Below are 25,798 nucleotides of genomic sequence, written 5' to 3' on the forward strand. Positions count from 1 at the left end.
CGACGATGCCGACCCGCCGCCTGCCGAAGAGCCCGAGGGCCGGCCCGACGGTGAAGGGTCTCCGGGCAAGGCCCGACCGTCGGCTACCCGAAGATTCGGGGCCGCCGCGCCCCCGGACCGAGACGATCGAGGCCCTCCCACTAGCGTGGCGGCTCTTAGGTCCAACTTCGAAAGGATCCGTAAAGGCCCTGGGCAGGCTGGGGCGGCAGATAGCGAGAAGCCTTTCTATGTGAACGTCGAGTTTCACCATGAGCGTGGCCTGGTGAAGGTCAATGACAAAGAGGTGTCGGACCGAATCAGTTCCCTGGGCAGCCAGGCCATGCAGATGGAGCGCAAGAAGTCCCAGCAAGGGGCTGCGCAGGGCCTGGGGGACGTGCCCAGGCCGCATTACCGCGGGCGCTCTTCTGAGAGTAGCTGCGGCCTCGACGGCGACTATGAAGACTCCGAGTTGAATCCCCGCTTCCTGAAGGACAACCTGATCAATGCCAATGGCGGCGGCAGGCCCCTTTGGCCGCCCCTGGAGTACCAGCCCTACCAGAGCATCTACGTCGGTGGAATGATGGTGGAAGGGGAGGGTAAGGGTCCCCTTCTGCGTAGCCAGAGCACGTCAGAGCAGGAGAAGCGCCTCACCTGGCCCCGCAGGTCTTACTCCCCCCGGAGCTTTGAGGACAGTGGAGGTGGTTATACCCCGGACTGCAGCTCCAATGAGAACCTCACATCCAGCGAGGAGGACTTCTCCTCTGGCCAGTCCAGCCGAGTGTCCCCAAGCCCAACCACCTACCGAATGTTCCGGGACAAGAGCCGCTCACCCTCACAGAACTCGCAGCAGTCCTTCGACAGCAGCAGCCCTCCTACACCACAGTGCCAGAAAAGGCACAGACAGTGTCAGGTTGTGGTGTCTGAGGCTACCATCGTGGGGGTCCGCAAGACTGGACAGATCTGGCCCAGTGATGGAGACAGCACTTTTCATGGGGACACAGGTAGGTGCCAGGGTGTGCGCAGATACACCTCTGCGGGAATCTAGTACAGGGTAGGGGAAGCCACAAAAGAGAAATTGGCAGGGAGAAATGAATACTTTTTTTGAGTGGTTTTCCATTGCTCTTGTGGTTCAAGCTGCTCCTTTCCCTGAACTCCACCAAGCTTCTTCCTCTGAAAGGCAGGAATGGCAGTGTTTGGAATGACATGGAGTAGGGAGCGGTGATCTATACAGGGGATGGCAGGTGGCTTCTTCCTGTGTGTTTGAAGGAGGATACTCTATGCTGACTGTGATCTTTGGATGTAAGAATGTATAAAGCCATAGTCATTTCTGCACCTAGATCCAATTCCTTCAGTGGGAGTTCATCTGTGCATAGGACATTCCCTGCCACCACATCATTCTTATCCTGGAGGGATTATAGGAAATATTTGAGGGACCCAAGATGTGCAGACTGGTCTGACGCTGGTAACTCATGACGCATGTCTGTAATCCTAGCTACTCAGGAAGCTGAGATCTGAGGATCAGAGTTCAAAGCCAGCTTAGGCAGGAAAGTTGGAGAGACTCTTATCTCCAATTAACTACCAAAGTACCAGAAATTGAGCTGTGACTCAGATTGGTAGATTGCTAGCTTTGAGCAAAAAGAACTCAGGGACAGTTCTTCAAGTTCCACAACTGACAGGGAAAAAAAAAAGAGATATGCAAACTGCTTACAGGCCTTGGAAGTTTCAGGCTCACTTGGTAACAAGTTGGAGCAGGCAAAGGTAGGAATTAGAAGGAAATGAGGTGACAGACAGTTCTGACTCAGTGGGGCCACTAGAAATCAATGAGAGTTTATCTGGAGCTGAAGCTTAGCCACACCCATTCTGATCTTCCTGGCCTGAGACAGGCTTTGCTTTCATCATTACTTCCCCACAAGCTCCTCCATGCTTTGAAATCTAACCCACTGTAGTACTGATCCTCCAATGTGCCCTTGTCTTATGGTCTTTCCAAGCTAAGTACCCACAGGTGCTTATTTTGGGCTCTTAGTTCATTGTCAGACCCCAGCCCTAAAGTTAAGCCTATGGGATTGTACCTAAGTAATGTGCTATAAACAAGAGCCCATTTATTGGGCCTTTGGAGTAATAGGACCAGAATTTGAAGTCCAGGTACAGTTTGCAGATAGGATAAGAAAAGAGGATAAGGCATAGGGTTTGGTAAGGGTAGGGGCTGGTGAGGCTGTCGGGAATTTCTTGGAGTCCTCAGTTGGGCTGATCCGGTTTTCTGCTTCATTGATTTTTCTTTTTCTGCTGATAGAGTTGCATGTGCTTGGTTTGTCAGAATCCTCTTGAAACAAGTTAGGCTATTTTTGGCTCCACTGAGCTGCCTGTGTGTGTGTTCAGCACTCTATCCTGTTTGTTTTAGGTACTTCCAGTTGCTGATAGTCCGTTTGCAGCTGAGGTTGGCTGTGGTGTATGGTGGGACTTGCCTGTGGCCTGGCTGTGCTACATTCCCCAAGTCTCTAGTGTAGAGATGAGAAGCTGTAGGATTCAAAAGCATACTTTGCAGGCACATCAGCTCCTTCTGCGTCTGGAGGATTGCCCTGTGGTCACTGGGCACCAGTCTTGTCCAGCCAGCTGTCTGCTAGACAAACTAACTTGAAGTGTCTTTCAGTGCCTTGGTGTGGGAGAACATTATTATTATTATTATTTTGTTTTTTTTTGTCGGTCATGGGGCTTGAACTCTGAGCCTGGGCGCTGTCCCTCAGCAATTCAGCTCAAGGCTAGCACTCTACCACTTGAGCCACAGTGCCACTTCCAGTTTTCTGGTGGTTTATTGGAGATAAGAGTTGCCGGGCACCAGTGGCTCACGCCTGTAATCCTAGCTACTGAGGAGGCTGATATCTGAGGATCATGGTTCAAAGACAGCCCAGGCAGAAAAGTCTGTGAGACTCTTATCTCCAATTAACCACCAGAAAACTGGAAGTGGTGCTGTGGCTCAAGCAGTAGAGCACTGGCCTTGAGCTGAAGAGTTCAGGGATGGCGCCCAGGCCCAGAGTTCAAGCCCCATGACCGACCAAAAAACAAAAAAGAGTCTCATGGACTTTCCTGTCATAGCCTGGCTTTGAACTCTGATCCCCAGATCTCAGCCTCCTGAGTAGCTAGGATTACAGGCATGAGCCACCGGCGCCTGGTAGGAGAACATTTCTTTTTTTGGGGGGGGTGGTTCTGGTCGTGGGGCCTGGACTCTGGGCCTGGGCACTGAGCCACTGAGCCATCTTCCCAGCCCCTGGAAAACATTATTAAGAAAGAAAATGAGAGGTTTTCATGGAGACCTGCAGTCTGAAATGGTCCTCTGTAGAAAGTTGAACCCAGCTTTTCCTACAGCTCCCGCTCTTGTGGCCATATTGCCTACCACATAGTCAGACCCCAACAACAAATTCAGAGAAGATGAAAGTAGGAATTAGCAGTAAGTGAAGCTTGGTACCTGTGGCGCATGCCTGTAATCCTAGTTATTCATGAGGTTGATATCAGAGGATTGTGGTTTGAAGCCAGCCTGGGCAGAAAAATCCAAAAGACTTATCACCAGTTAACCAACCAAAAGCTGGAAATGGAGCTGTGGTTCAAGAAGCACTAGCTTTGAGCAAAAAAAAAAAAAAAAGCTCAGGGACAGCATCCAGGACCTGAATTTAAGCTCCTGGAGAGGCACTTGGGTTAGTTTCTCAGGAAATATCTGAGGAATTAATTTCATAACTGGGTTCCAAGTTCTCCCTCATACTGGGTTTTGTATTTTCCCTCAGGTATTTTTAATGACGAATAGTATTTAAAGAGAATCATTTAAAAGAGATTATGGAGACTGGGCATGTGGTTCAGGCATGTGGAGGGGGGTGGGATGGGGAGGTGGGGATTGTTCAAATCCTAGCTCTGCAAAAAAGAAGTGAGATAGGAAGTTGAGTCCAGCCTTTCCTGTAACTCATGTGGATATGGCCATGTTGCCTCTACCACATAGTCAGACCCTAGCAAAGTCAGAGAAGATAGAAGTAGGAATTTTTCTTAATTTTATTTTATTTTATTTATTTTTTTGGGGTCCGGTTGTGGGGCCTGAACTCTGGGCCTGGGTGCTGTCCCTCAGCTCTTCAGCTCAAGGCTAGCACTCTACCACTTGAACCATAGCGCCACTTCTGGCTTTTTTCTTTTTGCTTATATGGTGCTGAGGAATCGAACCCAGGGCCTCAGGCATGCAAGGCAAGCGCTCTACCACTGAGCCACCTTCCTAGCCCTTTACTGATGTTCTTTAGATGACTGTGGGACCTGTTGGCCTGAAAAGGAACAGTGTGGAAAATTACACTGTGGGGAGAGGGTGGAAGTCATCCTGATGCTCTGCAGTAGCACACATGGAAACTATTTTCCACGAGATCCCTTTGGATGAGAGACCCTCATATTCTGAATTGAGGGTTTTGGTGATTAAGGGAAGGGCTGAAACCACTGCAGACTGCTCTGTGCTGAGCATGATGACAAGATGCTTCATCTAAAGTCTGTGGAGAGCTCTTTATATATTACCCACTGGTGGGGCTGCCCATTTATAGATAAGGATGCAAATAGGAAATAGCATAGCTGAGATCCTGGGAACCTGTGTAAATTCAAAGCCCTGGTCTTTCTGGTATGTGATGATCCTGCGTGTTGCTATTTTATCAGTGTGTTTTTTGTTTCTTTGAGGCAGGATCTTACTATGTAGCCCAGGCTAGCCTTAAATTCACAATATTCCTGCCTCAGGCTTCTCACATGGTGGCCTTTATTTCTCTGGGGCTTTTTTAATATGTATTTTTGTTCTGTCATTTCTATCTTTTTTTTTTTTTTTTGGTTGTGGGCCTTGAACTCTGGGCTTGGGCATTGTCCCTGTGCTCTTCAGCTCAAGGTGAGTGCTCTACCACTTGAGCCACAGTCCCACTTCTGGTTTTCTAATTGTTTATTGGAGATAAGAGTATCATGGACTTTCCTGCCTGGGCTGGCTTTGAGCTGTGATCCTCAGATCTCAGCCTCTTGAGTAGCTAGGATTACAGGCGTGAGCCACCGGCACCTTGCTTATTTCTATCTTTTTGTTGAGCAAAATCACTTGCCCTTTGGATTACAGCAATGTGTGGAAGCCTGAGTGATCACAGGCAACTGGTTGGAGTAACTGTGGGCCCACCAAAGGTTACCCAGGCCTTTTGCTGGCTCCATCATTGCCTCTGTAGACCAGAGCTATGGCTGACTCTGGATTGAGTGCAGGCTCCTCTCTATGAACAGAGGCAGAGAGGGAGATTGGAAGCCATCTACATCAAATTTTATAAGGTTCTTTGGCTCCAGAAGGCTGATATGTTTTGGGCACAGAATGAAGCATTCTGGAACATTTTACTGAAGTTACTGAGGGTGTCTGTCCTATGACTCTCTTTTGCCTAATTTGTTGCTTCCAGCTTTCAGAGCCATGTCCCAGCATTGGTTGAGAGTCTGTAGCCAGGAAGGTCTGTGTATATAATTACCCCCTGATCAGACAAAGAGTCCAGGTGAGCAATATGTTGAACCCACTTGGGACAGGACTGGATCATACAGGAGGCCTGGCTGCAGCTTTCCCCTGTGCTTTGAAAGGGATCCAGTGTCCAGAGAGAACTCAAAGACATTCTTGGAGCTTTAACCAATAGGTCTGAGTTTTGACTGATGCTGCTGCCTTACAAATCAAGGATCAGGGGTGATGGTATAGTAAATGAACTATGACCTTCATAGAAGTCCTTCCTGTGGAATACAACTCCTCGGCTTCAAGAAAGATTTTTTTCTTTGAAAAATACAGTTACTTTAATTGCAGTGTGTTACTTGTATAACACAGTATAGGTTTATTAATTTTAGTGTGATAAAATATTTTGGGAGAGATGTTAGAGATCAAACCTAGGATTCTGGCACATGCTAGGCAAGTATTCTGCCACTGAGGTATATCCCCATCCCCTACTTCAGTCATATTAAGTGTGCAGTTCAGTAGCATTATGTTTGTAGTCGTCACCATGTGTGTGTGTGTGTGTGTGTGTGTATACATGTGTGTGCATACATGTGTGTGCATGTAGTGGTATGCTAAGCACTTGTTGTCCCTGAGCTCCACACCTAGCCCTTTTTCATCTTTCTAAACTAAGACTGTACCCATTAAGTAATAAGTGCTCATCCTCTTAACCTCCAATCGAGCAGCCATTATTTTACTGTTTGTTGGGGGAGAGAAAGAAGGTATGCTAATACTGGAGCTTGAACTTAGGGCTTCTCCCTTGGCTTATTTTTGCTCAAGTCTGGTGTTCTATTACTTGAGCCATATCACATTTCCAACTGTTAGCTCATTAATTGGAAATGAGTCTTACCAACTCTTCTGCCTAGCCAGGCTCTGAATCTCAGTCCTAAGATGTCAGCCTCTTGAATAGCTAGAATCACAGTCTTGAGCTACTAGTGGTTAGTCCATCCCACTTTTATTTTGTTGGGATATAGGGCTTGAATTCAGGGCCTGGGCATTGTCCCTGAGCTTTTTTTTGCTCAAGGCTAGTGTTCTGCTACTTGGAGCCACAGCTCTACTTCTGGTTTTCTGGTGGTTAATTGGAGATAAGAATTTCCCAGATTTTCTTGCCTGGTCTGGCTTTGAACTGAGATCCTCAGATTTCAGCCTCCTGAGTAGCTAGGATTACAGGCATGAGCCACTAGTGGCTGACCATCCTAGTTTTTGTCTCCATTAATTTGCCTGTCCTCTTATCTTACAAATGTAATTCTACAATATGTGTCATCTGTGGCATATTTTTTCTTAGGTAAAAATATGAGGTTCCCTGAGGCAGCATGCTCATCCTTAACTCCCTGACTCTGATGCTTAACAGGCATGTTCTCTTGAGGAAAACACCTGTTGTCGAGGTGCTCTTTCTTTGGCTTTCACACCCACGGTTTTCAAGTGCCCAGTATAAGTCTTGCAAGCTACCTCATCATAAACTGCCACAGACAGAATGGATAAAATAACAGTGGTTTATTTTCTAACACTTTGGAGGTCCAAAGTCCAAGCTTAAGGTGCTGGTAAAGTTGGTTTCCTTTGAGTTACTTTCCTGGGCTTGCAAATGCCACTTTGCTGCCTTTCCTCCCCAGTGTCTCTTTGTGTTCAAATTTCTCCTTCTGAAGACATCAATCAGATTGGATTAGGGACCACCACAGTGACCCCATTTTTTAAAAAAAAATATTATTTTTTGTCCGTTATGGGGCTTGAACTCTGGGCCTTTTTATGCTATCCCTCAGCTCTTCAGCTCAAGGTTAGCATTCTACCACTTGAGCCACAGAGCCACTTCCAGTTTTCTCAGTGGATTATTGGAGTTAAGAGTCTCACGGATTTTCCTGCCCAGGCTGGCTTTGAATCATGATTCGCAGATCTCAGCCTTCTGAGTAGCTAGGGTTACAGGCATGAGCTACCAACACCTGGCCCAGTAACCCCATTTTAACTTAACTTGCCTTCCTCTTCCCTCCCCTCTCCACTCCTTCCTTCCCCTCCCCACCTTCTTTTTGCCAAAGCAACCACCTCTTCCTATTCAGTCACTCAGATATTTGTTGAGCTTCTACTATGTATTTCACAGTGCCTTCAGGGAAATTCTCTCTTGCTTTTTTTCGTGGATATGGGAATGGCTTATCTCCAAGGACCCTGCCCTCTAAAAATTAAAGAACAGGCTAGGCATGGGGGTACATACCTAGAACCCCAGCAATTGGGAGACTGGGGTAGAAATTAACTTCAAAGCCCACCAGGGCTATATAGCAATATACAAACCTGCTTCAAAATAAAACCCAAACCAAACAAACATAAAAAACAATGAACAAAAACAAATTTTGTTTAATGTCCAAGCATCTTTGGCTGTATGTTTGCAGCTATTTCCTGTTAATCCTGTGTCTGTCTGGCTTCCTTCTTTAGGGTGATGAAATCCTTAAGACAAATAATTTTGTGTCCTACTGTGTGGCATCCTGTAGGACATGCTACCCTCTGGGCTCTTTTACTAGTGATAATAATTCTGAGGCTGTGTAGGTCTGTCTGTATCTCAGGTAACAGTTCATCATTTCATGAAATGAAACCCCACCTTTATAATTTAATGTGCTCAGATCCTTTCTTGTTCTAGAAAGACCCTTCTCAATCTTACCTAGTAACTGGTGGTAGATTTTCTTGGGTCTACCTCAGCAGTAAACTTGTTGGCTTTAGAGATTATTTGACGGGTTATATTTCTTTTTTGTTGATGATTGTTTCTCCCTGCTTAGCCTTTAGAGAGCATTCTGATTGCTCAGACTCGGGCCTGCTAACAAGCAGTTTCAAATTCTGGGCTGCTGTGACCTTGCAAAATGACTGTGGCCCTGGAGGGTGTTTGGTGCCCAAGGGAAGAACAGCTGGCAAATGTATAAACGCGTGTGCCTGTGCTCCGGCTGGGAAGACTGGGACAGCCCACTGGTGTAGTAAATAGGTTTTTCATGGAGGCTGTCTCATGAGTCCTTGAAATATTCTTGTGAAATGGCTGGAGGAAGATTATTGTCATAATTATATGCTGTCCAGTGATTTAGTCTGAGGGTGAGGGAGACAGCGGCAACCCAAGGTTGAGTGCTTGGTGGTAGGGCTGAGTTGGGGATGTTAATCACATGAGAGCAGACACAGGGTGACTCCCCAAGTAGACGAGACCTTGATCAGTTATTTGGCAAACACATATTGAGTACTTGTGTCAGACACTGAGTGCTGAGTTCTACTCGTTAGGCTTTCCCTGGGTAATTGTCTTCAGTCTGGCGGGAAGATAGCCACCTAGAAATCATCTGGTCCAGCCTTTAGGCTAGTCCCTGAAGGCATCAGCCACTCTAGGGTATAATTTCTTTTATTTTGTAAATCTCCTGGGGGAGCTTTCCTAGCTTTTTGTTGTTTTGTGTTTTTGTTGTTTTTGGCCTGACCAGGAATAATGGGGAGAAATGCCAAGATGGCTAGCTGTGTACTTAGAGGTTCAAGTGCGTAGTCCAGGGAGCCAGAGGTATAGCCAGGGAGCACAAGAAAGGAGTCATGCCTAGGCTGGTCAAGGCACAGCTGTGTGACACTGGAAAACGAGGAGGAGACCTCATGTACCGTCCACCATGCCTCATGTACCGTCTACCATGGGAGCCAGCCAGGCAGAGTCAGGAACGCAGCAGCCTGTGGGGATCCTTGACTCAATGCCATGTTAACTGCAGAAGAGTTTTTGAAGAATCGCTTCATTTTAAAAGCCCCATATGCTCTTTTTTAAAAAAGTGCCACTGGGGTCAGTTGGAATGCAGTACAATAGGAAACCATTTTCTGCAAAGAAAATGTTAATGGTGATTCTCAAAGTGGCCTAAAGGAGGCATATGTTTTATGTAGTTTGGCAAAGAATGTAGATCCAGATCCACCTTGGCACTTGTGTCTTTGTATCTTTATGCAGAGATTTCATTCTAACTTTGCCTCCTGTCAGCTGGAGAGAATAGCCGCTTCCTTGATGGTGCCCCACAAGAGCATTGGGGGTCAAGTGTTGGGTTTCTGACTGATCTCAAGGAGTCTTCCCTTCATGCATCTAATGTCAGTTGATTGAATACCATAGTTGCAGTGCTTTCTTTTCCTCCTTCCCTCCCTTTCTTTCCCTCCCTCCCTCCCTCCCTCCCTCCTTTCTTCCTTCCTTTCGCTGCTGCAACTTAGTGCTTGAGACTAGGGGTGTGTGTGTGTATGTGTGTGTCTGTGTGTGCTTGAGACTAGTGTGTGTGTGTGTGTGTGTGTGTGTGTGCTTGAGACTAGTGTGTGTGTGTGTGTGTGTGCTTGAGACGTGTGTGTGTGTGTGTGTGTGTGTGTGTGTGTGCGCTTAGCTCACAGTTCTGGGGGCTGAAAGTCCAAGATCAGATGCCCTTACTTGCTTGGCTTCTGGTGAGATCTTTAGGCCATTCCATGTATGGCAGGAAAGTAATGGGCTAACAGGTGCCTGTAAAGTGGCAAAACCCCAAGGATAACTTTGCTTTTATAACAGCTTATTCTCAAGGTAGCTAATCCAGTCTCAGAAGAGTGGGAACTCAGTTCTGAAAGATGCCATTAGTCTCTTTATACAAGCTCGACTACCATGACCCAAACACTTCCAGACCTTGCCTTTTTTTTTAAAAAAAAAAAAAGAAAAAGAAAAATTTTGGTGTGTGTGTGTGTCCATCCATGTTTGACCTGGGTCTTGAACTCAGAGTCTAGGTGCTTTCCCTGAGCATTTTTTTTCAAGGCTAGCACTTTACCCCTTGAGCCACAGTTCCACTTAGTTAATTGGGGATAAGAGTCTCATGGAATTTCCTGCCTCGGCTGGCTTTGAACTTCAGTCCTGAAATCTTAGCCCCCTGAGTAGCTAGGATTACAGACATGAGTCACTGGTACCCAGTCCAACATTGCCTTCTTAAGGAATTAAGCCTCAACAAGAGTTTTGGTGGGGACAAGCCACATTCAAACCATAGCAACCACTTAAGCAAAGAATTTTAAGGGGAAATGCATGGCTCAATAGAGACAGGTAATTTCACCTATGTGGTTCATTCAGTACTTAGTATGAGTTCCACTGTGACCCAGGGGTCTGTCCTGGCCTTCATTGCCCTCGATTCTTTCCAAGTCTTTCTAGGTCTAGTGGCATACACACATTTTATTTGTTTGTTTTTTGCCCGTCATGGGGCCTGAACTCTGGGCCTGGGCACTATCCCTCAGCTCTTCAGCTCAAGGCTAGTGCTCTACCACTTTGAGCCACAGTGCCACTTCCAGCTTTTTCTGCTTATGTGGTGCTGAGGAATCGAACCCAGGGCCTCATGCATGCAAGGCAAGTATTCTACCGCTGAGCCACTTTCCCAGCCCCGCATGCACACATTTTAAAGGTGCACAATATACTGAAGGCTTGTATTTCTCTTCCATTCATATATTAAAATCCTAATCCCCTAGGTAATGGGTGATACCAGGAGGTAAGGCCTTGGTTATGATTAGTGATTAGGTCATGAGGGTAAAGCCTTGGTAAATAGGATTAGTGCCCTTATAAAAGCAATCCCAGGGACCCAATCCCTATACTTTGTATCATTAGAGGACACAACAAGAAAGTGCCATCTTTGAACCCTCAGGAAGGATCTTTTAGTGCCTTGGTCTTGGACTTCCAGGCTCCAAAACAGAGTCATACATTTTCATGGTTTATAAGCCCTCTGGTTGATGGTATTTTCTTTTTTTAACAACAGCCTGAATTGACTAAGGCAAAGAGGTACAATGTACATTTTCTACATCAAAGTCCTTCAGTGAAGCTAGCTACATTAATTAGTGTTAATTCTCAGACCCTTCAAGCCAGGATACTTGAGCTCTATGCTGAACCCTACACAGGTCAGCCACCTGCACAGGTCAGCCACCTGGGATAGCCTTTGTCCTCTCTTTGAAAGGGTAGAATGGGGTCCTTTTTGTGGTGTTCCTGGACCCTTTTGCCTTGTGGCTTCTGGGGCTTTGGAAGGTAGGATCTTTTTTGTTTCTTTGTTTTTGTTTTTGTTTGGTCCGGTCGTGGGGCCTGAACTCTGGGCCTGGTTGCTGTCCCTCAGCTCTTCAGCTCAGGCTAGCGCTCTACCACTTGAGCCACAGCGCCACTTCCGGCTTTTTTCTTTTTGCTTATGTGGTGCTGAGGAATCAAACCCAGGGCCTCATGCATGCAAGGCAAGCACTCTACCACTGAGCCACTGGAAGGTAGGATCTTGAAGGACAGGGTCTTCTTAATTTTTCTCATTAATAGCCCCTGCCAAGTTGGCAGAGGGAAGCCTTATAACCACTTTGTTCTCATTTTTAATGATTGTGCAGTATTAAGAAAGGAAGTGAAAACCGTAAAAACCATAACTTCCTTAATTTAATAAGTAACATGGAAGAAAGAGGGAAAGTTAAATTTCTGATGTGTTGACACATCCATACTTAGTCTTCAGATTGTTAAGGGCTTTGTACTGGTGGCACCCATAGTATTCAGGGGTCACCTGAAGGTTCTGGCAAGGCTCCATGGGGTTGAGGCATCCATGACTGCTACAGAGTGAGCTACAGAGATCAGAGAAGAGCTGTGAAGGTTCTCATAGAGCCTGGGGAACAGAGCCATTGAACCTTTAGTTCTTGACCTCCCACTACTACTACCATCTGCTATCTACCTGTCATGCCTGACCTTCAACTTCCTGAGGGACGGGAACATCTAGACTTACAGCAAACCTGTGGGCTTTGTCTCTCTTTATCTCTCTGCCCTTCATGAAGTCTGCTTGGAAACCTAAAGAAGAGAGAACCATCTTGTCAGGTATTTGGAATGAGGATGGGCAGCAGGAGAGTCTGACTCAGTCACCCTGACTTCTCCCCACGCTGTTTACATGAGAACCCATGTTCCTGAGTGTAGTAGTCTTTTCAAGCAGCTTTGTTGGGATATAATTCATACTATGCAATTTGCTTGTTCTAAGAGTAATATTTAAGTGAAGAATGGTGATGTGCACCTGTAATCCCAGCACGTGGATGGCTAAGGCAGGAGAGTCTTGAGTTTGAAGCCAGCCTACGCTAGACAGCAAAACCTTATCTGAGAAAAAAAGAAAAGAAAGGGTGCATTTCAGTGTTTTTTACGTAGTCATAGTTATGCAACCATCATCACTGTCTATTTTTAGGACATTTTCATTACCTCAAAAAATAAACCTTGAATCCTTGAATTATGACCCCCTCTGCATCCGCCCTGGCAACTACTAATCTCCTCCCCTCCTTTCCCATCTCTTCCTCTCTGTTTCTTTTTTTTTTTCTTCTTCTTCTTTTTGAGACAGGGTCTTGCTTTGTAGCCCAGGCTAATGTAACACAGTACCACAGATGGGATGACTTAAACAGCAGACATTTGCTTGTCACAGTTCTGGAGGCTACAAGTCCCAGGGTACTGGCATGTTTGAGTTTTTAAGACCCCCTTTCCAATGGACCTGCTTCTTCTTCTTTTTTTTTTTTTGTCAGTCGTGGGGCTTGAACTCTGGGCTTGGGCACTGTCCCCCAGTTCTTCAGCTCAAGGAGAGCGCTCTACCGCTTGAGCCACAGTGCCACTTCCGGTTTTTGAATGGTTTATTGGAGATAAGAGTCTCATGGACTTTCTTTACTCGGGCTGGCTTTGAACTGTGATCCTCAGATCTCAGCCTCTTGAGTAGCTAGGATTACAGGCGTGAGCCACCGGTGCCCGGCCTATCCTGCTTCTTAAGAGAGCACTTACTCCATTCCTAATCACCTCCCATTACCTTCATTTTGGCAGTTAGGATTCCATCAATATACATTTGGAGGGCACATAGACATTCAGTTTTGTGTAAACATTTCCACTCAATGCTGGAACCTTCCTCATCTTCTCCAAGTGAATATGCTACAGCCATTAAATAATAGCTCCTCATTCCACTCCACTTCTTCCTCCCCAGCAGAGTGGCAGCTGCTATTGTACCCTAGGTCTCTGTGAATGTGACAACTCTAGAGACCTCATAACAAGCACAGGCATAGTTTGTTCTACTGTGTCTGTGTGTGATGGCCTCTGAAGGGACTGAGCTGACAGAGGCCTCTGCATAAAGGAGAAGGTAGGAGTGTGTGTGTGTGTGTGTGTGTGTGTGTGTGTGTGTGTTTGACTGGAGCTTGAACCCATAGCTTTGTGTAACCTGATGTATTTTGCAGGAGGTTTTTCCTCACAAGACTCTCTGGAAGAGCATCAGGGACCTCCATAGCATGAAAGGCTTATGTTAATCATTTTCCCAAAGCTATACCAAAAGACCTGCTCTAGACAACATACATAATAAAGAGAGGTTCATTCTGATGCACACTTCTGGCTGGTTCAAGTCCAAGGTTAGATGACCCATGGATTTAGACCTTTAGTGAAGGTGGCACAAGGTGGCATCTGAGTGAGTGCTCAAATCTTCAGCCAGGAGGCAGAGCAAAGCATAAAGGAAGTGTCTAGGGTCCCACAGTCTTTCAAAGGCACTACCAAATGACCTTCTAAGGAGTCTCCATTAGGCCACACCTCATGTGAAGGTTACTGGGGCTTGAATCCATAGCTTTGTGCTTTGGTAGGCAGTTGCTCTACTTCTTGAGCCATGCCTCTAGCTCTTTTTTGTTCTGGTTATATTTTTATTGGTTAATTTTTCTATTGTTATTGTAAAGGTGATGTACAGAGGTGTAAGTCAGGTAAAGAGTACATTTCTTTTTGGACAATTTTACACCTTCCCTCACTCTCCCAGTTTTTCCCTCCCATCCCTACCCACAAGTTGTATAGTTCATTTTCACATATTGTCTACTGAGTACCACTGCTGCATTTGTTTACTCTTTGACCCTCCATTTCTGTGTCCCTCCTTACCCTCCCAAAGGACAGATAAATGAAAAAAGAAAAAAAAACCCAGCAGCAAAGAAAAAACCTCTTGTTTCCATTTCCTGGAGTTCATTTTGATAAATATTGTTTTATATGATCAGATGCACATAGGCATTGTGCCTTGTGTTCCTCTCCTAAGAGTATCCAACTTTGGTCTCACTATATGTGAATGTCTAGAGTCTTATATAATTTATCATGTCCCAGTGGTTGTTTTTAAATTTTATTTTGGGGCTGGAAAGGTGGCTCAGTGGTAGAGCACTTGCCTTGCATACATGAGGCCCTGGGTTCGATTCCTCAGCATCACATAAGCAAAAAGAAAAAAGCCGGAAGTGGCACTGTGGCTCAAGTGGTAGAGTGCTAGCTAGCCTTGAGCTGAAGAGCTGAGGGACAGCACCCAGGCCAGGCCCCACAACTGGACCCCCCCCAAAAAAAGTTATTTATTTTTATTTTTTGTTATTATAAACATGATATACAGAGTGGCTACAGTTACATAAGTCAGGTAGAGTGCATTTCTTTTTGCACAATGTCACCCCTTCCCTTGTTCTCTCTGTTTTTCCCTCCCGTCCCCATCTACATGTTGTATAGTTCATTTCCAACATAGTGTCTAATGAGTACAACTGTTACATTTGTTACTCTGGTTATTTTTTTAAATTAAATCTTGGCTTTTTGCCTGGGCCAGAGTGGACTGTGATGACCTATTTATGCTTCCCACATTATAGCTGAGATAACAGCACATACCACCATGCCTAGCATTTTATGTTGAGATGAATTCTTCAAACGTTTTCCCCACTCAGGTTGGCCTCCAGCCATGATCCTCCTGATCACTACCTCCAGAGTAACAAGGATACCATCACCTGATATCGCTTCCTAATTCTGCCATGCGGGGGACCAAGCCTTTTATATATCTAGACCTTCGGGTATTACCCATATTCATACCACAGCAGGATTATCTATTTAACTACAGAAGTCCAAATGACCATCCCAAGGCTCAACTTAGGCTACTGTAGTTGAATAGATAGAGTCACCTTTGTGTCATGGGCCTCCCCAAATTTTTTTAATAGGATTTTTATTTTTTTATTTTTATTTTTGTCGGTCGTGGGGCTTGAACTCTGGGCCTGGGCGCTGACAGCTCTTCAGCTCAAGGCGAGCGCTCTACCACTTGAGCTACAGCGCCACTTCCGGTTTTCTGGTGGTTTATTGGAGATAGGAGTCTCACTGTCTCTCCTGCCCGGGCTGGCTTTGAACCACGATCCTCAGATCTCAGCCTCCTGAGTAGTTAGGATTACAGGCGTGAGCCACCAGCACCCGGCTTAATAGGATTTTTAAAATAAGTTTTTTATTGTAAAAATACTGTACAGAGGGGCTACAGTTACATGAGCAAGGTAATGAGTACATTTCTTATACAGCATTGTTGCCTCCTCCTTTGTTTTTCCCCTACCATCCCTTCCCTCCCACCTCCTCAGCTACGTCCCCCAACCCCCCCTGCCTAAATTGTAAAGTTCCTTTTTCGACATAGCGTCATTGTTGCAATTGTTTTTTCTCTTCCCCTCCCCAGATTATGTCAACATCAAATACAGTGAAAACAGGGGTTATACCATGGGGGAGGGACATAACAAAGCAACAAAAAAAAAAAAATCACATGATACCTTAGAAATACCTTTGAAACAATAGCAAGGAAGAAAAAACCACTTGTGTCCCTATCTTTGGGTTCATTTCACTTAACATCATCTTATCTGACCTTTTCTGCTTGTCCCAGACATATACTAATTATTGCAAATAAGGGAAACCACGGGACCTATGTTTCTTTGGACCTGACTTACTTCACTTAATGTAATTTTTTCCAAATCTTTCCATTTCCTAACAAATGGGGCGATGTCATTCTTTCTCATGGAGGCATAGAATTCCATTGTGTATATATACCACATTTTCTTGATCCATTCATCTACGGAGGGGCATCTGGGTTGGTACCATATCTTAGCCATGGTAAGTAGTGCTGCAATAAACAATAGTTGTGCTAGTAGCTTTAGTATGGTCTTGTTTGTGATCATTTGGGTAAATGCCCAAAAGTGGGATTGCTGGGTGATAGGGGAGCTCTCTGTGGAGTCTTTTGAGAAACCTCCATACTATTTCCAAAGCGGTTGAACAAGTTTACACTCCCACCAACAATGCAGTAGGGTTCCCTTCTGGCCACATCCCCTCCAGCATCTGTTGTTATTAGAGTTCTTGATTATAGCCATTCTAACTCAGGTGAGGTGGAATCTTAATGTTGCTTTGATTTGCATTTCTTTTATGGCTAGAGAGGTTGAGCATTTCTTCATATGTCTATTGTCTATTCTTATTTCCTCTTCAGAGAAATTTCTCTTTAAGTTTTCAGCCCACTTATTGGGCAGTTGTTTCTTTGAGGATTTGTGGGGGGTTTAATTTTTTGAGTTCCAAGTATATTTTAGATATGAGACCCTTGTCTGTTGTATGGCAAGTGAAGGTCTTCTCCCAATCTGTGGGCTTTCTATTCATTTTGCTAGCTATGTCCTTTGCCATGTAGAAGCTCTGCAACTTCATGCAATCCCATTTGTCCAACCTTTCTTTGGTTTGTTTTGTTGCTGAGTCTCTATTAAGAAAATTTCAGCCTGTGCCAAGGAGACCTAGGGTTTCTCCTATTCTGTCCTGTCATGTTTTCAGGGTGTCTGCTTTGACTCCGAGGTCTTTGATCCATTAGGAGTTGATTCTGGTGTAGGGTGATATATAAGGATCTAGCTGTAGTTTTCTACAAGCGATGAACCAATTTTGCCAGCACCATTTACTGAAGAGGCTGTCTTTCTTCCATTCTATATTTTAACTCCCTTATCGAAGATTAGGTGGCTATAGGTCTGTGGGTTCATTTCTGGGTTTTCAGTTCTATTCCATTGGTCCTAAGGTCTTGTGCCAGTACTATGCTAGTACTTGTGTCAGTACTATGATTACTATGGCTTTGTAGTAGAGCTTGGAATTTGGTATTGATATTCTTCCAGCACTGTTGTTTCTGTTAAGTATCATTTTTGCTATTCAGGGTCTTTTCATTGATAGGTATTGCATTGAATTTGTAGATAGCCTTGGGAAGTATTGCCATTTTTACAATGTTGATCCTTCCAATCCAGGAGCATGGGAGGTTTTTTCACTTTCTAAATTCTGTTTTGATTTCCTTTTTCGGGTTTTTAAAGTTTTCATCATAGAGGTCCTTCACTTCTTTGGTTAAGTTAATTTCTAGGTATTTTATTTTTTGTGGGGCTATTCTTTTTTGCTCAAGGCTAGTGCTCTACTACTTGAGCCACAGTGCCACTTCTGGCTTTTTCTGTTTGTGTGGTACTGAGGAGTCAAACCCAGGGCTTGGTGCATGCTAGGCAAGCCCTCTACCATTGAGCCACATTCCCAGCCCTCACAGGTGTTCTTTTTTATTTTTGGTCGGTCATGGGGCTTGAACCTCTGGGCTTGGGCGCTATCCCTGCGCTCTTCAGCTCAAGTCAAGCGCTCTACCGCTTGAGCCACAGCGCCACTTCTGGTTCTTTAGTAGTTTATTGGAGATAAGAGTCTCATGGACTTTTCTGCCTGGGTTGGCTTTGAACCGTGATCCTCAGATCTCAGCCTCCTGAGTAGCTAGGATTACAGGCGTGAGCCACCTGCACCCGGCCCTCACAGGTGTTCTTAATAACTGGTGCCAAATTAAGCAAAGTACACCAGTCCCAAAGAAACATAGATTGCATGTTTTCCCTCATTTGGTGTTACCAGAAAGTGCCTATGAATCTACAAGTAACATACTGGATTGTAAAAGACAAAAAATACTGGAGGAGGAAGGTTGGAAAGGAAAAACTGGGAGAAAACGAGGGAAGAGGTGACACTATTCAAAATGAAATGAACTCATTATCTGACTTATGTAACCCCTCTGTATATCACCTTTACAGTAACAATTTAAAACAACAACAAAAACAAAAACAAAAAACAGTGCCATCGCTAAACCTTCCTAGAAGTATAAGGCAGCTTGTGGAACCCACTTGCCTGTAGGCCACACCCATAGTTACTAGGATCTCTTCATTCTCCTTATTCTCCATGTTCTTTTCAAATCATATGGAAAATATACATAACATAAAACTTGATACCTTAACTACTTCAGCATGTAATTCAGTAGGGCTTAAGTCTACAGAGCTGGCAACTATGCATTTTTAAGGAAAGGTTTAATTAAGCGACCTGTAGCCCAAGTGGGAGCAAAGATTGGGGCAGATTTTGAGAGTCTTCAGAGAGGTCAGTGTTGTAGGGTGTGTGGGAAGTGAAACCTCATGCCTAGCCTACTTGTTAGGGAAAGAGAGAATTGAGAGGAGAATGTTCCAGGCAGAGACCATGGAAGGTGAGAAATGAGGGTCTGGAATGCTTCCACTTCATGTACTGACTCTGGTTGGGGTTGGAGAACTGGCTGAAATGTGCCTGAGGGGAAGGCTAAAGTATTAGTTAGAGGGTTGGAGTCATTCTGTATAAAATTCAGAAGCCAAGGTTGAAGACATTATGCTTTCTTTCAGAGCAAATTAGAGAGCATCTGAAGGTTGTTGATCAGGCAAAGAAACATCTTTCAAGTTTTGCTTGAGTTTGGAAGTCTTATATGAAATTGTCTAGGGGGAGTTGGGTCCCTGGAGTTATTTTTTTGAGAAGTAGTAGTTGAAGGAGGTTGGAGGTTATGGGAAAGATTGAAGAGAGCGGATTGAGGTTAGATGAGAAAGGAGGTGAGGTTGTTGAAGCCTGGTGATAGTGAGGGCTTTTGTGGAAGACTTCAGTCTGGGTCTCTGGGGAAAAGGTTAGGTAAGGAATCAAGAGAAAAAATGGGATTGGGGCTGGGAAGGTGGCTCAGCGGTAGAGCACTTGGCTTTGCATGCATGAGGCCCTGAGTTTGATTCCCCAGCACCACATAAGCAAAAAGAAAAAAAAAGCCGGAAGTGGCACTGTGCCTCAAGTGGTAGAGCGCTAGCCTTGAGCTGAAGAGCTGAGGGACAGCGCCCAGGCCCAGAGTTCAGGCTCCACGACCGGACCCCCCCAAAAAAAAAGAAAAAGAAAAAAATGGGAATGGGGAGGTGTTTTTTTTTCTTCTGGCAGCACTAAGATTTGAACTCAGAGCCTCTCCCTTCTTAGGCAAATACTTTATCAATTGAGCCATGCTCCCAGACACTCAGTACTTTTAGTTTATTTCTCAGGTAGTGTCTTGCTTTTGCCTGGGGCCAGCCTAGAGATGGGCTCCACCACTCTCTACCCCATTTCCCATAAGGGAGCTGAGATCGTAGACATGTACTACACCCAGCCCTAGCAAATTAGGTAGCAAGTTTGATGGACACAGCTTTATCCCAGAGCAGCTGGTGAGACACTGTTAGAATTTCGCCCTAAGGAAAACAGGTTGTGATTATTAACATAAGTCTGGCTTCATCTCCTGTGGCATTTCTTCAAATGGCCAGATGGTGTGAGGCATAATTTCTCTGTGGAAGAGTGAGTGTGGCCCTGAAAAAGGGTGCAAAGAGGATCTAGAAAGAAATGAGTAAGCCGGGTGCCAGTGGCTCACGCCTGTAATCCTAGCTACTCAGGAGGCTGAGATCTGAGGATCTTGGTTCAAAGCCAGCAGAGGAAAGTCTGTGAGATTCTTATCTCCAATAAACCACTAAAAAACTGGAAGTGGCACTGTGGCTCAAGTGGTAGAGCACTCGCCTTGAGCTGAAGAGCGCAGGGATAGCGCCCAAGCCTAGAGTTCAAGCCCCACAACCGACAGGAAAAAAAAAAAAAAGCCCAGAGTTCAAGCCCCACAACCGACAGAAAAAAAAAAAAGTGAGGCATTAGAGAAGTGTGTGAGAGACTTGGTCCCAGTTTTGTCTCCAAGCTTTCCTGGCTCTCCTGCTGAGCCTGCCCACAGGCTATCTGGAGAAACACCTGGTTCTGATTATTCAGGAAATAGTGGGTAGTCTTTTTTGTGTTCTGGGCTAGGTAAACTGCGCTGTCAGAATACCAGCTAGGGGCTAGTTCCCTAATACAATTGGCTATTGGGATGTAGAAGCAGAGATGACCTCCGGAATTTGAGTGAAGAGAATAGACTTGAAAGGATAAGAAAAGTGCATTTTTCCTTCTTTCTTTCTTTCTTTCTCTTTTTCTGCTCCCAAATCCCTGAATCTCCCTCAAGAATGTGAATTTATCAGTTATTCCTAAGAGTTACTTTGTGTTTACTGAATTATAAAACCAGGCATGAAAATTATATTAGGTGAAGTAAGCCAGGCCCAAAGAAACATAGGTCTCATGGTTTCCCTTATTTGCAATAACTAGTATATGTCTGATAATCTTACTAGACAAGCAGAAAAGTCAAAAGCTATGTACATATGACCTTTAAGATGATGCTAAGCAAAATGAACCACAAGATATGGACACAAATGGTTTTTTCTTTGTTGCTGTTGTTTTTAATGTACTTTGTGAATTTTTTTTTGTTTCTTTTGTATGTTCTTCCCCCTGTGGTATAACCCCTTTTTTTTTTTTGCAGTATTTGGTTCTGTTGCCCTGAATCTTGTATATACATTTTTCTAATTTGGGGGAGGGGACGGGAAATAACAAAATGGTGAAATAAGGATACACGTTGACCCATTGTAACAATGAGACATACAAGACACTATGTTGAAAACAAACTTTGCAACTTGTGGCCGGGAGGAGTTAGGGAGGTGGGGAGGGAAAGGATAGTAGGGGAAAAACAAAGGAGGGGGTAACAATACTCGATAAGATATGTATTCATTACCTTACTTATGTAACTGTAACCCCTCTGTACAGTATCTTTACAATTAAAAAATACTAAAAAAAAATAAAGTAAAAGACCAGGCCTGACAGGATGAGACTCTAAACATGACTTTGGACATCCAAAGCTGGCTTCATGAGCACCCCCTTCCACCTTGAGCATCAGGAGACTGCTCATATGCTTCCACACTCAGGTTCCACGTGCATAGACTTGAATGAATCTTTAAGCTGGTTTTCTCTCCTTGGCCCTTCCTTTTCCAGAGCCATTTTGATTTGAAGGAATTTTGTATGTGTGTGTGTGCTTATGCCAGTACTAGGGTTTGTCCTCAGGGCCTGGGCACTGTCCCTTAACCTTTTTTGCTTGAGGCTAGTGCTGTATCACTTGAGCCACAGCTCTACTTCTGGCTTTTGCTGGTTTATTAGAAATAGATTTTCACAGACTTTCCTGTTCAGGTTGGCTTTGAACTATGAGCAGCGCTCAGTTCCCTGCTCTGGGTCTTCCTGCAGTGAGGTTATGGACCTGGGCTGCATTCCCTTCTGGGGTTCCTCATCCAAGTTCACTTGGGTTGAGCTAGGGCTCAAGGATGGAGGTCCTCATTTTCTTTCTGACAAGGTACCATTCTGCAGCCCATCTCTATAAACTTCTCACATAGGGCTTTCTTCCTAGTAATTCTTCTTGTGTGTATATGCTGGGCCTTGAGCCCTGGCCCTCTGCACTCTTGCTAGCTTTTTTTTTTTTTAATTGTGAAAATACTGTACAGAGGGGTTACAATTACATGGACAAGACAATGTGTACATTTCTTCTCAAGCTTTGTACCCTCCTCCTTTGTTTCCCCTTCCCATCCCTTCCCATCCTCCCCCTAGCTTTTTTTCTTAAGACTGGTGCTTTACCTCTTGAGCCATACCTTCACTTTTGGCTTTTTGGTGGGTAATTGGAGATGCACATCTTACAGACTTCTGGTCTGGCTGGCTTTTGAACCTCGATCCTCAGATCTCAGCCCTCCCGAGTAGCTCAGGTTACAGGTGTGAGCCATCAGTTCCTAACAATTCTGGGTTTTTTGAAAAGCCCCTTAGCTGATTGTACTCCCTAACCAGGTTTTTAGATCCTTTATACCTCCCCCCTCCAGCATTTTAGTGATTACTTGGAGTTGGAGTTTCCAGAACTTTTCTGCTCAGCCTGGTTTCAATTTATTGTCCTCCAAGTCTCAGCCTCCTGAAGAGCTAGGATGACAGGCATGAGCCATCCATGCTGAGCTCTTTTTGTAGGATTTTCTTGAAGCAATACCATCAGATGATAAGAAGACCCAGCTCCATGGGACTTTGTCTTCCAAAAATGCTGTTATGGTGTGGGGTTTTTATGAAAAGGAGCAGGATCTGAGGTGAAGGATGGGGAGAATGGGGCCATCCTAGACTGAGCCCTACAACCCTCCCTAGTCTTTGATGACCCTCAAATATAGCCAGGTCTGGCTGGAAGAGGTGGAAGCGGGTTCAGCTGTGTCCACACTGGTTCACACTCTACTTTGGAAAGCTTCCTTAGGTCACTGGCTACATGACACATAGTCATTGTCAGCTCCATGGTCCTTGGTTGGGAAAGAACTCACAGTTCCCTTGTTTATCGTGAAGCTTGTGGATTCTGCTCTGGACTGCTTGTAACTGAATCTGAGAAGCATTTTGGCTTCTCTCCTGTGCATCTGGCAATGGGTTAGGTCTGCTCAATAGCAATGTCCAGTTAATTCTGGCTCACAGAGTTCCTGCTTGGCTTTAATTGAACTTCTAAGAGAGCAGAATGCACTGGTAGAGAAGGGATTTTTTTTCCCCCAGAGGGAGAAACTTGTGTGGCAGTATATGGCTGTTGGCAGCTGATAGAAATTGGTTCTGGGCAGCAGCATGCTGTTGTGTTCATGAAGACAAGTGCCTCCCCTTGCATGGGGACTTGGAGCTGGTACAGACTGTCCTCTGTATTGATCTTGGCCTGGGGAGGGGGCAGATACAGACATCGTTGGAGGGAAGAAAGCCTGGTGCAGTGAACATGAGGAGGAAGGGGGAGCAGAACAGATAACATTTCCAACACAGACTAGTTGTTCCACAAGGTGATAGGAGTTGCTTTTTTGTTTTGCTTTGTTTAGTACTCCCTAAAGCTGAGAACTGGTACTTCTGGAGTTTTAGCCAACCAGCTTTCAATGGATTACAAAGGCTGTGACCTACTTAGTCCTTGTCTTGCTTAATATTGCCCATTTTAGCTGTGCCGTTAGCTGCCGTTATGACACTGGCCAATCGTTTACTTGTTGGGCCTCTGAATTCCCATCTGTAAATGAGGAAGCCAAACAGTAGTGTCTTTAAGATGCACTTAGTTTTGTGATTCCAAAAAAATTAAGTCAGCCGCTGAATTTTCATATTACTTAGAAACCCCAATTGGCAAGTGTCCCAAACCAGTCTTTCTGTATAATCCCAGCTGTGTCTACCTGGCTGCAGTGACTTAACCTTTGCTGGTGGGCTGAGGAGTAGACTGGTCTCTACATGCAGGTTTAAGGGGAACCAGACCCTTCTCTGTTGACTGATTTGTCCTCTATGCTTACTGCCCACTAGCCAGTCTTGAGACTGCACAACAGATATCCAAAGGCTGTGCAGGTGTCGTCTGGGGCAGTGCACCAAAGTGTAGAGTGTGGGTGACAGCAGGCCCAGTGTCAGTTTAGAAAGGGGGAGGGCAGCATGGGGTTGCCTGCTAGGTGGAGGTCTGGACAGGTGGTTGGCAGTGGGAGGCCTGGTAATGCCAGCTGGTTTATTGCCAGTCAGAGCACAGTCTGGTATGGTCAGGAATGCTTGTACCACAGCCAGCACTGAGATGAGCCTGGTTTACATGCCTGGTTGCCCGTCTGTACACATGTTAGGTACTGTGCGGTCATCATTTACCTTTGTCATAGATGACCTGTCCCCAAGCAGCCTGGTGGCTTTGTACACTCCCCGCCTGGAATTGGAATTCAGCTTGTTTTCTGCAGTGGAAGCTCTGTCTGGACTGTATAATGGTTGAGCTGGCCAAGCCTAGGGGATGGGCTGATTGGTCTAGAGAGTATGTGTTCTAGAGAGCATGAAGATGGGAAGGAGTCAGCCGAAAGTTTGTACTCCTATAGCTTATGGATGCCTCAGAGGAAATATGTTTTCTTTAGAATGTTCCATTTGATGGGCTTGGCTTGAGGTACATTTTGACTCCCAGGAACATCTCCTCCCTCCTCCCCCAATCAGTGTTCCTTCTCTAGCCATCTTGCCATCTTGTAGTCCCTGTCCGTCCTTTATAAAAACCTTACACTGGTGTGTGTGCGTGTGCGTGTGCGTGTGCGCGTGCGCGTGCGTGCGTGCGTGCGTGCTTTGTGACAAGAGCTTTGGGCTCTCAGCTTTGCTTCATTCCCCCAAGATGGTAGACATGGCCTGCCATTGATCATCAGAGCTTAGCAAGAGCCTACACTTATATTGAAAGTGATCATTTGAGTCTCTACTGTTTGCTCTGAAGTTGTGGGATTGTCCAGCTACAAAGTAACTAATTTAATCTTTATTGGTGAGAGACAAAAATGAAACTACAGTGTACTCACATAATCGTTTAAAATTTAGTTGTTTGAAAGTGTAAAAACCATTCTTAGATCTAGGGTGGCACAAAGGCAGGTGGGGACAGACTATATTGGGCCTGTAGGTTGGAGTTTTCCAACCCCTCTTGTGCAGTAAGCTGACTTCTTAGGAATTATGAAACAGATGATCTGGTCATGTGTAGGTGTCTCCCATATTTGTTTATATGAGAAGCTCTTGTAAGCTTCTCTCATGAACCTGAGAGACAGGTAGGATTGGTTTCCCCATGAGGATTCTTCCCTCAAGGAAATGGTCAGAGGTGGTAAAACTGGAGTGATTGATGATTGCCTGTTTCTGACTCCCTTTTCTCTCCCATTCTTGCTGCTCCCTAGTACTAAATACCCATACCCTGAAACAAAGCTTGCCATAAGCTAATAATCATTCATGCTGAATGACAAGGCACATGATTGTTTCTGGTAACTGTAACTGTGTTCTATACTTTCGTATTTTTGCACTTGTTCATAATAAAAGGTTAGGTAAATAGTCATCTATTGATCAAAACCTCCTCTTGAGAAAACAGGGTGTTGAAATCCTGAATCTTTCTTAATTCCCAAGATAAGTAAACTCTGGTTTCTCTCTCTCTTTTCTTTCTTTTTCTTTTCTTTTCTCTTCTTTTTGTCAGTTGTGGCACTTGAGCTCAGGGCCTGGGCGCTGTCCCTGGGCTTTTCTGCTCAAGGCTGCCACTTTGAGATAAGCTCCACTTCTGGTTTTCTGGTGGTTAATTGGAGGTAAGAGTCTCATGGACTTTTCCTGCTCAGGTTGGCTTTGAATAGCGATCCTCAGATCTCAGCCTCCTAAGTAACTAAGATTACAGGCATGAGTCACCAGTACCCAGTGGCTTCTCTTTTTTTCTAGCAACACATGTTTCTAAGAAAGTAGCAGCCATGTCTAAGCCAATCTGTCATCCATCCATGCATCCAACCATTCTTTATCCATTTATCATCCTATAACATCTGTCCAAGCATCCATTCGTCATTCATCTAGTCATCATCAATCACCATCTAGTCATCTGTCAATTTCTTTATCATCCATCTACCTATCCATTCATCCATCTATCACCCTCTAGTTATCTATCATCT

At 44.9% G+C, this 25,798-nt stretch overlaps 1 protein-coding gene across 1 annotated transcript in view; it reads left to right on the plus strand.

Moving 5' to 3' along the window:
• Nucleotide 1: 1 nt before the first annotated feature.
• The window catches only part of Bcr (breakpoint cluster region), a gene marked incomplete at its 5' end in the record, with an annotated part of 143,055 nt that continues 117,258 nt past the window's right edge, over nucleotides 2-25,798 (plus strand). Inside the window, one exon of the mRNA XM_013014243.1 lies at nucleotides 2-980. Within this exon, the coding sequence (XP_012869697.1) occupies nucleotides 2-980 (979 nt within the window). The remainder of the gene's footprint in view (nucleotides 981-25,798) is intronic.

Source organism: Dipodomys ordii, unplaced genomic scaffold (assembly GCF_000151885.1).
Source record: "Dipodomys ordii isolate 6190 unplaced genomic scaffold, Dord_2.0 Scaffold23, whole genome shotgun sequence".
NCBI lineage: Eukaryota > Metazoa > Chordata > Mammalia > Rodentia > Heteromyidae > Dipodomys > Dipodomys ordii.